This window comes from Castor canadensis, chromosome 5 (assembly GCF_047511655.1).
Source record: "Castor canadensis chromosome 5, mCasCan1.hap1v2, whole genome shotgun sequence".
Taxonomy (NCBI): Eukaryota; Metazoa; Chordata; class Mammalia; order Rodentia; family Castoridae; genus Castor; species Castor canadensis.
In genome coordinates this window covers 77,155,747-77,170,769 of record NC_133390.1, presented here as the reverse complement: position 1 = coordinate 77,170,769, position 15,023 = coordinate 77,155,747, and the positions used below count along the sequence as shown (strand labels likewise).

Here is a 15,023-nt window from a genome sequence, read left to right as displayed (position 1 = left end):
CATTCTGAATCTAGTGGCCTTGACATTCTGCTGAGCTCTTCCCAGGCTCTATTCTACTAGTGTCAAAATACACCTGCCTTCCCTGCCCTCCCTTGTCCTATACATGCTCCCTGAAGGCTTATTTCAGGTTTAAATGATATTTGGAGGTTAAGTTGTAGCATGAACATTGCCCAGAAATTCTTGTGACTATGTCTTTGCCAACAAGTATCCATTCCTTGCCCCTCCACACACACACCCCTTCAACCTTCAGAATTCATTATTGTCACCAGTTTGGACATTGTGATTAGGCCACCCATGCCTGGCTTCACACCCATGTTTAGATATATGGCATAAAATTTTGGGGATTACCTGGGACACTTCTAAGTACTTCAGGAAAAACATTCAAGATCCCCTTCAATCTGATCTGCTCCTACCTTGCTAGACTTCTCTCTTAATTTCTAACTGGTTCCAGAAGGCTGGAGTGCATTTCTTTGTGTTTTCTCACTCAAATTAGTGAACCCTTCTTACACTCTGACCTGACTGATCAAATCTTCTCCTCCTTATTAGGCTTGTAAAACATATATTTCATGGTTGGGGTAATCCCTCATTCCTAACCAAATGGTGAAAACAGCCAGGGAATTGTGCAACTTCTCATAGCTGCATTATCCAATATGATTGGATTGCTACTAATGCCATGTGGTTATTAACTTAATCAAAATGAAATAAAATGGAAAGTTCACTACCCAATAAGCTTATGTGGCTAAATTCTGCCACATTGGACAGTGCAAATGTAGAATATTTCTACCATCTAAGAAAGATTTTTTAGACAACATTGATTCACAGAACAATGGGATCAGGAGGTAGCCTTATCTCTTCAGTTGGGTCACTTGAGAAAGCTATACTATTGAAAAGCCTTACCACCAGTACTTACTTCATGGTACATATATACTCCTAGGGCATAGAAAAAGCCCACAACACCAAGGCAGGCAAGGAACACCATGAACTTGAAGGCATCACTGTATAACTTGAAGTTTAGAGGCCGAGGGTAGAGGATGGATCTCACCAGGTCCCCTTTTGCTGTATTATAACCTACATGGAGATAATCACAGAGGAGTTAGGTCCTTTAATATTTCTCTCCAAACCCAAAGTGGTTGGACCAGTGGAGTATGGAATGAATGAAAACAGTATTGCTCTAACCTAACAGTGTACTTGCTTTTTCTTACAAGTCATCGGGAGCAATCAATGTATTCCCTGAGCCCTGTTTAATTCTTCTTGTTCTGAGAGTCTGTGCTTCAGAGGCTCCTACAGGGCAGTTCCCAGCTCACCCATGGGGTTGAGGAAAATTAGACTAAGGAGTTGAAGAATGTGGTGACCAAAGAAAATAAAATGCCAAGAGAAGAAGACTTTAAGATATGTCTTGAAAACAGATATGTGCTATTGCAAATTAAGAGAAAAGTACAAGGCAAGTAATTTCTTAAAAATATACATGTAAGGCCTCAGATCATGCCTTGTGTTCCAAAACCTTCCCCACTTTCATAGTATGAAGTTCAAATTTCTAGGCGTAATATTCAAGGTCCTCTTCTATTTGATCTACTTCTACCTTGCTGGACTGACCTCTTAACTTTTCCCTGGTCCCAGAAGAACCTTATACTTTGTTCTTTTGTAAACTCAAATTAGCCTACTCATCCATCTCTCATATGATTGGCTACATCTTTTCATTCTGTCAGGTTTGATTCAAAATGCTACTTCATCAAATATGTATATCCAAAATTCTACTTCCATACTTCATACCAAAAATAATTTATCTCATTCTTTGGAATGCCGGCACACTTGGTACATGACATTATCACCATACCGTATTTTACTTGGCTCTAAGTCCATCTCTCCCCTACAATAGATCACAACCTTCTTTGAGGGAGCAGTGTATCTCATACATTATTTTGTTAGTTAGCTTCAGTGAACAGCACATAGTAAATATTTAAAATCTGAATTACTGGAGAAAATGATATAAATACAATAAATAAATATAAAGCATGATTTTCCCTCTGCTGAAGGATACCTGGTCTTCTCAAACATGGCTTTGCCAGAGAACAGAAGTATAGTTTCCTCTGACTTCTTACCTAAGCATTTTACAAGTATTCAGATAGTTGCCATGACCTCTAAACATTAGCTTCTGTGTAGACAGCAGGCTGAGGAATGCTCTAAAACCCATGAACTGGTTTTAATGTAAAAAATCATATTTTCAACAACAAAAAACGTTTGGCTAGACCAACTGAATCACAGACCAAACTAAAGCATAGTGGTATAAAAGTGCAAGTTATGTTTTGAATCTATGAATGTGTAAGGTGGCAAATTGAGGTGAGGGGAGGACATTGAGCCAAAACCAGGAAATGGAAGGCCTTGTTTGTGTAATGCCATGGGAAAGACTGAAATGGATGTGGCTAATCATGGAAAGGTATTGAGCATGGTGTGTGCGGCCTGCTCCAAACTATGTTTTGAAATGTGACTTTAGTACAAGTTGAGGAACAGGTTAGAGAAAGATCAGGACAAAAGTTGGAAGGAAACAGCTGAACGAGTGTGTCTACCGTAATAGTTCAGGCACGAAGTGATGAAAGCCCACATTAAACAATAACCATGGGAATGACGAGGAGGGCAGCCGAACTCAGAAGGTACCAGTAGGATTCTTGGGATTTGATCTGAGAGAAAGTGAGGAGTTAAAGATGATATCAAGAGACTAGCTAGACAGTGATGTTGTCAATAGAGGCAATGCAGGAGGTGAGCTTACATACAGACACTTGACTTTGAATGTATATAGAGCACCCAGGTGGCAGTATCCAGCAGGGAGTCTAGCATGCAACTCTGAAAGAAAAAGGCCCTTGCAGTCATTGTGGTTGACAGTGATTTTTGGGCAATTACTTAAAGGGAATGTTTATGGAAAAGAAAGTAAGCCTATGGACACTAGCCAAATCGAGAGCAGTTTTGCCTGTGCATATCATTCATCACATACAAGGATTTCATCTAATGAACCACTCAAGCAAAGATGGCAGCAATTTAGAATCAGAAGGTTCTGATTAGAAGAGTATAGCTGTTATTAGCAGAAGGTGACAAATTCTAAAATCCTAAAAACATTCCCTAACCTAACTCTCCCCCATCTCCAAGCATGGCCTAAATTCACAAAACTGAAATCACTAACCTGTCTGCAGAACCACGGCTCTTACAGGGCCCTGCCCAGAGGGCTTAACCTGGATCACTTCTGTTCCACAGAAAAGCACGTGTTTCCTGTAGTCTTCCAAGCTGTGGGATTTCCAAGGCATGGTGCTCTCCATTTGGGGCAGTGGTGTTTTTGTAACAGGTATACTTTCTCCTAAAAAAAGATTGTATTTTATTGATTCAGTGTAAGCTCTGATAGTTATTCAGAACTGGTGCTTGACAGTTTCAAGAAATTATATAACAACTAATCTAGTCTTAATATCTATCTCATGAATCAGATGACTGTTCTTAGGGATACTGGTGGTGCAAGCAATGGTAGAGTTTATTGCATTTCAAATATTTATATAAGACCTATTTATTTCCTATACTTAGTCTGCATAGTTGTCAAAATTTAAAAAGCATCTTATGTCAGCTCCCAAGCATTCATTAAGCCCAGCATTATTTCAGGCAGTGAGGGAGCTTTAAAGCACACGCATAGCCATTGCTATTTGCCTTTGGTGCATTCATTTATCCATTTGTCCATTCATTTTCCTATTCACTCAACAATTTTTATGTACTTCCTATACAAGAATTAATATAGAATTTTTAAACTTGTTGAATTCACCATAGAAGGGCCTAAGATAGAAAGGAGAAAAATAGGGGAAATGAACCAATGAACCAATTTGGATTTATACACACACACACACACACACACACGCACACACACACACACACACACACACACACACACACAGAGGACAGCAGACAAAACAGTTCATGTCTGGGGGTTGGTACAGTAGAAGGGGAGAGGATATAAGGAAAGGCTGTAGGAATATAGTGAATTCAGTAAAAATATTATGTACCACACGTGTGTAAATGGAAAAGTGAGACCTGATGAAACTACTCTAGGAATGTAGGAATGTGGGGAGAGGGGATAAAGGAGAAGGATGGAGGGGTGAATTTGACTATAATGCATTGTAAGAACTTTTGTAAATGTCACAATGTACCCCAAGTACAACCATAATAATTTTTTTTTAATTTAAAAAAAAACAATTGTTTTCTAAGTGGCTATTCTGTTCCAGGAACTATTCTGGGTGCTGGGGATATTATGCTAAATAAGACAGACAGAAATCCTGCCCTCATAAAGACCAGAGATCCAGCTTAGGAAATAGTAGTTGTCTTACATCTTTTCCAGGTGAATCCTATCAAAGCCCTCCTTTTATTATTCCATTCTTTTGCTCAAAATTCCTTAGGCTTACTCACTGCCTTTACAAAATAAAGCCCAAACTCACTTGCTAAATTATCAAAGCCCACCATGACTCAAGTATTGTTGCCTGTTATTCTCTTATACACCTGTGGCCAAACAAGGCTCCTTCATTTCTTTGTACTAACTCCCATTCTTTGCTGCTACCTTTCTCTGTGGTGGTATTTAAGGTGCAAAGGAAATTAGCTCAGAGTTCAAAGTTTCATAGACAAAATAAAAATGTTAATACCACTACCTGGCTCCCATAGGAATTCATTAGAATGAATTAAAAATTCCATCAGTTTTTTGTTAAATGTTCAATTAGCAAGATAATACATCATCTTTTGAATTTGGAGATCATATTATATGATTATAGTTACATATGGTTAGGTTTTATCCCTCTTTCTAGGTAATAACTGAAGGCAGGGATTTTTGATATATATAACATTCTTATACTCCTCATTTTCCCTAGTGCTATATAATAAGCTCAAAATACATATTTTTGCCAAATGCACAAATGAATTAAATAAAAGCAATTATCCAGGCTTTTGTATTATTGCGTTTCAAAACTAGTTTTCTACCATAGTATATTTTTCACACTGTAAGGTATAAGAAGCTATAAAAAATTTTGTTAGTGGTTTTGAGTATTATTCAGAAAATTCCCTTAGCCAAGCATTGTCTCTATATCATTTTCTTTAAAACAATTATGACACTCATCTGTTGTATAGATTTACCAAATGCATCCTAAATAACTTTGTAAAAAGGGATAGAACCTTTTGACCTATCTCCAAATCATTATACCACATTGTTTTTGAAATCAGCCTGTGTAATAAGTACATACTTAGAGATAACTGCAAGGGCTTTTCTACATATATCAATTCACAATATATGATTTGACTAATACAGAATTAGTGAACAACTTTTCTACACCCAACCAATGAGATGAAGGCAAACAGGTGTTGATCAATCAAAGATGAAAGTCATTTGGAGATAACATTGCAGAGGTGATGCTCAAATCAGAGCATCAGAGATGGCTTTCAAGTCTCTTTAATACTATTCACATATTAATAAGAAATCTTCTCCCTTAGCCTTTCTTGGGAGCCCCCCAAAAACGGCCTCAGCTATAAAAGACTGAGGTCTAAGGAGGCTAGACTGGATTTTAGAAGTAAGTATGTTCATTGCTCACTGTCAACTGTAGAATTGACTCATGGGATCTGGAGACCCCTCCTGCTGTCAGATGGAGAGTCTCTCCCTTGTCTCTAGGGAGCTAGACATCTCTGCATGAGGACAGTCTTTGAAATGCCATGTCCTTGTTTATTTACTTTTCTTCTTTGAGAAGAAGAAAGGAAGGGAGGGAAAGTTCTGACTTATCACAGGGTATCAACGTGAAAAATCACCAAGAGGAATTCCGATATGTCTACCTCATGTCATTTCATACTTCCTGCACATATACTTCAATGAATCAGCAATTTAATGAGTAAAGGGAGGAGGAAAGGGATTGTGGAAGTTTGAAAGTCACCCCTCTTCTCCAACTTACCCCTAAGAAAATGAGATGCACTGATTATAAACATAGACTCTGGGGACAAAATGCTGGATTTAGGTGTTTTATTTTCTTCATAAAATATAATTGTTGCTACAGGCCTGCAATCTCAGTATTCGGGAAACTGAGGCAGGAGTATTGCGAATTCCAGTTCTGAGCTTGGAATGAGACAGTATCTCAAACGAAACTAAACAAACAAAAACCCCCACATACTTATTGGTAATTTGTGTCATTTACATATTCTCATGTTTTCTGTTCCCTCCACTAAAATGTCATCTCCATGAGGACAGAAATCTTCTCTGCCTTGTTCACTGCTGTCACCCAGGAAGATTGTCTATTAATAAAAATCTGTGAGATGAGTGAATGAACAAGCTATCAAATAAAGCCAGATCTTAAATGCACTATTTTTAAGCTGAGTGACCATAAGCAAACATTTATCTTAAATTCACCTACCTTAAAAAAGTTGCAGATTGAATGAAATAACATTAAAAAAAGTTAGTATGGAGCCTAGCACATATGAAACTAAGAAAAACTAGCTATTGTGCTAAGGGAAAAATTTTAAATATTAATAGATTCTCCTTCTCTGACATTACCTTTTGCTTCTTGACTCCTCTTCTTTGGGAGGAGCCAGATGTTGAGGAAGATTATTGCCTCAGGAAGAAGACAGAAACAATGGACAAGGGAGTGGATAACCAGCTTCTGAGTTTTAAGTCATTTGTAAATTTGATCATGGGTTTTAGGCTCTACCTGAGAATAAGAACAAATCTTTTCTGTTCACCATTCTTTCCCTCTCCTGCATTTCCATCTAGATTAAAGACCCTGCAGTGGAGTTGGAAGAGGATCCAAAGGAGACATACATTCTGTGCCCCTAAGAAAAGGGAGCTGCTCCACAGTAGGATATGGGAACACACAGGGAGGCTGTGGAAACTGGTCTGCCTCCTTTTCCAGGGTGACAAGACTCAGCTTCCTAGGCTCAGAGAACAAGAGGAAGAAGAGCTGCACTAGGCCACACCTTCCTCCTTGATGTCCAGTACAACTTAGGGTTGCCAGACAAAGGTTAGGAAGACTGCTAACTGATGGGGATAATAACTGTGTGACTTATAAAAGGTAAGGTACACTGCATAATTTCAAAAATGATAAAATCTGGATCCAAAAAAAATCAGTGTGTTATAATATAAAGTTGAATGTCTTGCATAGCTGATTTTGTGATAATGGGATAAGACTAAGGAGATGAGGAGGAGGAGGAACTTACCAATGAGTGGATGCTCTGGGTGGGAATGCCAAGTACAGAGCAAAAGGTGATGAGGCCCAAAAATGAAGGCAGCAGCTTTCTCCACTTAAAACCATCTTCCTCACTTGTGTGGTCCTTTGTGTTTAAGAGCAAATGTCACCTCTGATTCTGATTCTTACATTTGCTCCCTAAGTAGCCCTTGTCTCTGTTCATCCCAGCTCCTTCATTTGTAAATTGACATTGTAATACTTCCTACTCTACTTTTCTTTCTGTCATGATTAAGTGAGATGTAAACGCTACTTATAGAAATATAGGTTGCTATAGAGATACTAGGAGTATTTGCTGTATTTCTTCTTACATAAATAAAAAGATTCTATATATGCAAAGGGTTATTTTGCACATAGAAAAAAGTATATCTGAGTCATATTTGTGGACAAATACCCTAGACTACATTTTCAGCTTCAGCAATCTAACCCTAATCTTCTCATTGTTGGATCAGGATCCTTTCCCTAAATATAGACACTAGTAGAAAGTCCTATGTGTGCTATGCAATAAAGTACTTGAACTTAGGTATTTTAGAAGAAATTAACAAGAAGTGTGTGTGTGTGTGTGTGTGCGCGCGCGTGTGTGTTTCTGTGTGTTTTATGTCTCTGTCTTTAAAATTGACTTTTTTTCAATACTTAGGCTTTAATTTTTTCAGAAACAGACGTTAGGAAAAACACTTACTGTTAAAGTTCATTTAGGTCAATTCTGTACATTTATGATTCTCTGAAACTCTCTGAGCCCCTGAGAATCAAGGCAAATACTATACACCTCAGTCTCTGATAAGAGAAAGCAGACTGGGACATGGGCTTCTCTGCCTTTCCTGTCTCTGTTTTCCCACTGTCCTGCTGTCTGCTGCCAGTAAGAGAATCCATTGTGCATTATCAAGCTACTGGGAGTTGTGAGACAGTTGCCCCTTTTGAGTGAGAAGGACAGTGATTCTTGGGCTTGATGTTTGCACATTGGGTACCATGGTAACATTCTGAATAAAAGATATGATCAGTATGCAAATCCTCATCACTATCATCATAAGGAAGTTAGATTTCAACACATTAAAGGGGTATTTTGTAATTAGACCAAATGTATTTATGTTTACTGCATTTTCTTGTCTCAACTTTAAGTTAAGCAGACCCATTTTTAATGTGAAATCTGCTTATGTTGAACAATTTAGGAATACATAATGAATTTCCATTACATCTAGGTTATGTTAAAGTTTTGTGTGTACTTTTTCCCCATCTTTGCACCATTTGGAAACAGAAAAAAATTAACAATCTGTAAACACAAAGGACAAATAGTTTTTATTTTTCTGTTGTTGCATAGTCTGTTTTATTACAATGTGATGTGTTTGTGTTTTTCACAATCTAAAGTATACTTTATAGAGTATCTTACTAATTATATCAATACAAGTAGACTTTAAAAGCTACAAATGAAAACTAGGACCATTTGAACTGTAACTAGAAGCCAAGTGAGACCAAATGGATGTACAAATCCATTTGTCTTTATCCTAAGGTTCAACTCAAGCTTTTCAGTGAAACTTAGGTCTAAGTAGTTTTCCAACCAGTGAGTACAGGGCTGGATAAAATCTCTATAGCCTTCTGATTGCGGGAGTTGTCAGTTTTTTAGGTAGTGTTTTGTTTGGTAAGGATATAAACCATTCTCATGTTTATGAAGAGACTGTGTTTCAACAACCTGTGCACCTGCTCAAGCCTCTTTCTACTCACCCTATTCTCCCACTCATTAGGCAATTAATCACATAGAGTACTAAATATTTCATTATTTTTTATTTATTGTGGCTCAACTCTTATCATTAAACACTGCCTGCTTGTATATACTTTATCTGTGTTTGAATGAAAAATCTGGGTTTATCTGCCTCATGTATCTCTCAATATCTTAGCATTGGGGTCTGGTACAAGGTAGGTAAGTATATGTTAATCAGATTTGCTAACACTTGGCCTAATGTTGGACAGGGAAGAGGAAACTCCATGACAACTGCTTACCTGTGAGCATGCCTTCATTCACTACACAGCTCCCATTAATAAGAACAGCATCACAGGGCAATGAAATTTTTCCTGGAAGAATAAGAGTATCTCCGGGAACCAAGAGACGGGACTCCAGCTCCTGCAGACCTACAAAACAACAAAGTTTCCAGGACTAGCTGACCTTTTCCTACCTTTACTTAAGAATTTAAATCACTAAGAAGTCTTATTGACATAGTGGCCAAGAGCTGGCCAATCTATTTACTTGCTCAGGTCCCTTTCCACTCAACTGAAAATTATAAGAGAACCAGGATGACCAATTTGATTCCTGGGACATGGATTAGCTTCACAAAAAGATCCCATTTTTAATCCTAGTAGCTGGTCAGTACTCTGTCCACAGCCAATCTCCAAGGCATTAGTCAATGGAAAAGCACCCTCTGCTGTTTGTTCTTCTCCTTAGATTGAGATTTCATATAACTTGCCCAGAGAACTTCCACTGCTGGAGGCAAGAGTGTGGGGGATGAACAATGACACAGGACTCTTCAACTCCTCCTAGAAAGCTGTGGCCACCCCAACCCAGGATAACTAAGAACAAATGCCAAGTGTTCAGTTAGCATCTAAAAGCCCCATTCAGGTCTAGGTTCCAGATGATAGCTCAGAATGTATAATGTAGAGTCTTTGGTGTGGTTAGTTGAAAAAATAAATAAGAGTATGACAAAACCATAATTGCAGCTACTCCAAGAGGCAGCAGAAAGAGGGTCAGGAGTTGGAGGCCAGCTCAAGCAAAGTTAATGAGACCCTTTCTCAAAGACAAAGTAAAAAGAAAATGTCTGGGCCATGGCTCAAGTGATAGAGCACTTGTTTAGCAAGCACAAGGTCCTGGATTCAATCCCCAGCACTGAAAAAAAAAAAAAGAAAAAAGTAGTGGCACCAGTAATAGTCAAAGGAATGATGATAGAGGGAATTTGAAGTAAAGCAGATATTGGGTGGGAATGGTTCAATCAGGCTGGAACAAGGAATTTGCAAGTGAGAGGCCTGCAGTGTAAAATTGAACAAGACAGCCACTCACAGGGCCCTGCATATGTAGCATGAAGATTCCATGGTTTTGCCTCCTTAAATTTTATGCCTTAGATGTCTTGGTTGTCTCACCTTAATCCCAGTGCTGGGTCCAATCAGAAAGCCTTTTTCTACTTGACTATTAATCAAGGACAAATCAGACAAGTTCCATCCTGAAATAGTCGTATGCTGAAGAAACAGAGCACATCACTTACCTTTGTCTTTTACCATGATTGTAACCTGGACTTTGTTGTGATCCTCCACAAGGTTGTGCAGCTTAACTGATTGCTATCAATAGAAAATCAAAGTTTATATGTCAGATCTCACTATGGTAAATGCCGAGCCTACTGTCACAGCCAAACAACTCTGGGCAAAGGACTCAACTTCTACTTTTGATACTCCAGCTTCCCAGCCCCAGAGGTGAGAGAGTCAGCTGTCTCACTTACCACTTGCAGAAGCAACCCTGCTAATCAGTTTAACACTGTGTCACTCCCAGGAAAAAGAACGCACAGCCACTATCTCAGGAACCTAAGCCAGGACCCAAGGCTTCACTGCACAATTAAAGTGAGGAAGAAACAAGTCAGAGCAGGTTACTGCCCCCTCTATACCTCTGTTTCCCTGTCTGTAAAACAACATCTAATGAAATGTAAGTGGCTTTCCACTTATGATCCTATGACTGCTTAAGCTGTCTTGACTGTGTATGAACAGCCGTCTTCTCTGTTAGGAGCTATGCATTTTCATGCAGGTGAAGTCTGCAGACTACAGTCTTGCTGCTAGGTTTTGAATCCTGGTGCTACCATTTATGAGTGAGTTAGCCTGATTAACTCTCTTTTCTTCATCTGAAAAGAAAGGAAGTAACAGTATCACAATTATAGCCTTGTCGTAAGTTTGAAGTTAATTTTTGTAAAGCCCTTTGTATCAAACTCAATACTATGCTGACAGCTCATGAGTGCTAGCGATTAATTTTTTAAAAAGTGGCTGTTAGAAAAACATTTGTGAGAGACATTAATTAGGAAGACTTGCTGGAGATAGAAGGTATTGTGATATGACTGTGAAAAATGGAAGAAATGGAAAGGATCTGGAAAATAGGAGGCAGCATCTCCTAGGATAACACAGGAGACCAGAAGGCAAAGGTGAGAAGGGATTTGGTCCTTCACGTTCCCATACTGACTTGGGGTGCCATCGACCTCAGAATATGTGACACTAGGTCAGCTGGGGCAAGGCTGAATGGCTGGGAAGTTACTGCCCCTTTATCGTGGTGTCAGTGACTTCGATGCTCTAAGTAGAAAAGGGTTTGAATAGTATCAGCAGTACTCAAATGTAGCTTACCCAAATTCAAACACAATTTTTTTTTTCTTTTAGGTGTTGAATGATTTTTATCTGTTCTTTTGAGGATTTCTACTGTTACAAATGCCATCAGGCTAAGCCAAGCATTACACACAATTATGCAACTTTCCCCTTGAGAGAACATAAGGGACGCAATGTTAATATGTATAAGGAAAATGTATTATTTACTTCAGTTCTGCATGAAAAGCTAAACTTCACTAATTTGGATCAATTGAGTGGAAGAAGTGATATTACTGTTGGATACATATTCATTGTCCTCAGGTGGCTTCCTGTGGCTTGACTTTTGGGGCATTCATTTAAATGATGAGTAACAATGAGAAAGTCAACTATGGTTCTGTGGCAAAAACATTGGAGTCAGTTAGGATTCCTGAGTTGTAGGTCTGGCTTACCCTCTAACCAGCCATGTACAGTACATAAGAAATTTCACCTTGTAAGTTAGTTGCTTTATCTGTGAACAGATAACATTGAATTGGATGGGTTTCACATTACCTCCAAGCTCTAAAATGGCATGATAGTGATCTATTTCACATGTCAGAGATTTATCCAAAAACCTAAAGGCTTCATAGAAGAAATACCCCAGGTATAATAAACGTCTCAAATTACTATTTTGATAATCATTTAAAGTATTAAACAGCCACCATGTGCCAAGCATTGTTGTAGGTACTTAGAATATATTATTTGATTTTTTTAAATCTCATGAATGGTTTTATAATGGAAATTATAAAAAGTCCAGGGTTGGAAAAAATTGAAGTGACTTGCCCACAATTGTGTACTTATTAAATATTGAGATTGACAATCAAACCTGGGTCCATCTGACTCTTAAAGCATTTTCTCCTATCACTTGAAAATGGCTGGTTTTTTTTCCTTTTAAAAGATAAACATCCTTCCTTCTAAATTTCTTCAAGTTATTTTCTTGCTCAGTAACTCTTTCAGTCAATGCTACAATAACTTCAGTATAGCTTAAGAGGATGAGAAGCAGCACATTTGCAAGTGGTGAAGGATGAGTTAATAGTGCTTGACTGTAATTCTCAAACCTCATTATGCTGTAAAGCTGGATTTGTTTATCAGACTTAGCGCTCTGTGTAGCCTGCCATGCTTCCATGCCTTTACTCAGTCTATTCCCTTGAATATTCAGCCCCACTTTCTACTAGCAAATTCTTCCTCACCATTCACATAAAGACTTGCTTGAATGTCATCTCCATCCCTTAACTTCCCTCAGCCCAGGAACAGTGCATTGTTCTGCTCCTGTGTTTGCACCTGTGCTGGTGGACTGATAACATTGCATTACAGTTACCTGTTGTGAGGTCTCTCAGACAGTTCAAAGAGGAAGGGGTCGTGTATTCATCTATGTGTCCCCAGAGTCTATCACATAGTAGGCCCTCTGCAAATATGTATTTAGTAGAACTGAATTATTCTATTTCTCCCAACAACACTGGAGTAGGATAATGTAAGCATCCTCTTTGAGTTAATGTACTCAGAAACTCTACAAGCTCAGGTTTCTATGACAACCAGACAGCCAGGAGAAGGCAAATGCTGTGATGCTGGCCATGATTGCAAAGCTTGTTGCCTGATTTTCATTAGGCCCCCTCTGGTTTCTCTTGTCCCTCTTCAGTGGGATGGGGATCAGTTTCTAAGACTAATCTGCATATTATTATTCGGCAACTGTTGCTGGGTATCCTTATGTTTGGTGTGGCTGGATTTCCTCCAGAAATGAATAAGAAAGACATTAACTCAGGTGTCTCCTGAACCTGGCTCATCATGACTGAAGGCAGAAACCTAGGGACCAGATATTCTCGGTGATCTTTTCATCAGTCCCTTCCCCCAAGTCCATCAATGAAATATGCAAATACAGCTAATTGTAAACACAACTGAGGGTAAGGTTTGCACTCAGACCTGCAGCTGGAATGTTTCCTGGCTTAGGTAAGGTATGTGCTCTCAGTGGGACATGATTTGGAGTTAGAAGCACTATATGCATGAAGATATCTTCTTGGACTTGTGCAATTACCTCCCCATTACAATTTCAAAAGCTTTTGCTGTTTAGCTAAGTTCTTTAATTCAGTTAAATGACGAACTTTAATGTGGCACAATACAGCGATTTAGAGATGACAATAGATTCTTCTTCCTTCATCCCTGCCAACCTCCTTCCCTCAAATCTTACTATCACAACAAAGTCTGAGAGTCACTTTGAGAATAGGCTCATTGCTCAATGGGAGAGCGTGTAGTACTAAATTTGGAGTCAGGAAACCTGGGGCTAAGACTGGATGTGAGCAAGTCACTTTGCTTCCCTGATCACCTTGTTCTTGCCTCTCTGGCAGCAGGAGGATATAACAGTTGTATTTATCTCAGTTTTGAACTTGACCTAGCCCACATGAGCACGTATATTGTGGATGTGGGGTCTATTGCAAAGTACGGAGTACTAAACAAATATTGATGGATGACGGCTTTTGATTTAAACCATGGAAGGATATAGTTTCAGGAAACTGGCTCATTTTGTATGGTGTTACAAGATGCCATACAGGTTGGGTCAGATAAGCTTTTAAAACAAATACCAGCTGCTAATGAGATTAGTATTTGTCTAATTCCTTTTCTTCTTTTTAAAGAAATCCCTTGTTGCCCAGCCATCAAATCTGAAGCACCCATGTTAATGTCACTATTTGTGGCACAGGAATTTAGGGATTCCATTAAGAATGCAGAACCTAATGTTTAACTTTCATTGAGGAGTTTAAAATAAATATTAAGCAAATTATATATGGGAAAAACAGAGATTACCTAACTTTGGAAAAGGAGGTACTTATATGCAAAACAAGAAACCTAGAATCCATAAAGGGAAAGCAAACACACTTGACTCTCAGTCTCTGTCATTCTCTCACTCTCCCTCTCCCTCATCCCCCGCCTCTTTCTCTATATATACATATTCCTCTACATACATATATGTTTGGTGGTACTAGAGTTTGAACTCAGGGTCTCTTACTTGCTAAGCAGGTGTTCTACCACTGGAGTCATAACCCCAGACCAAACAAGTACCATAGCATCATGTGATAAGCAAATTGTTTTTATAGGGGGCGGGGGAGGTCTTGGGGCTTGAACTCAGAGCCTTGCACTTGGGAGGCAGGCAGCTGTACATAATTTTTAATGTATGACCAAAAAGAAGATAAACTATAAATAAAATGTTTCTACATATATTGTAGATAAAAAGAGTCCCATTAGTATAAAAGAAAAATGTGAAGCTCAAATAGAAATGTGTCTATTTTCACCCGTAATCAGGAAAGTATACATTAAAACATCTGTTTTGAAAAACTTGTTAGACTGAAAAAATTTAAATATCATATATAATATCCAGTGCTGCTGAGGATCTGGGGAAATGGATAATCTTGTGTGTTACTAATAAAAGGAATTATTTCCTTTGGACAAAATTGTATA

At 38.5% G+C, this 15,023-nt stretch overlaps 1 protein-coding gene across 1 annotated transcript in view; it reads right to left on the bottom strand.

Moving 5' to 3' along the window:
• Positions 1–15,023, bottom strand: part of Atp13a5 (ATPase 13A5) — a 103,385-nt gene that overhangs the window by 53,339 nt on the left and 35,023 nt on the right. The window contains exons 8-11 of the mRNA XM_020162164.2: positions 10,472–10,544; positions 9,222–9,350; positions 3,173–3,343; positions 911–1,068 (exon numbers count right to left, since the gene is read on the bottom strand). Of these exons, the coding sequence (XP_020017753.2) occupies positions 911–1,068; positions 3,173–3,343; positions 9,222–9,350; positions 10,472–10,544 (531 nt within the window). The remainder of the gene's footprint in view (positions 1–910; positions 1,069–3,172; positions 3,344–9,221; positions 9,351–10,471; positions 10,545–15,023) is intronic.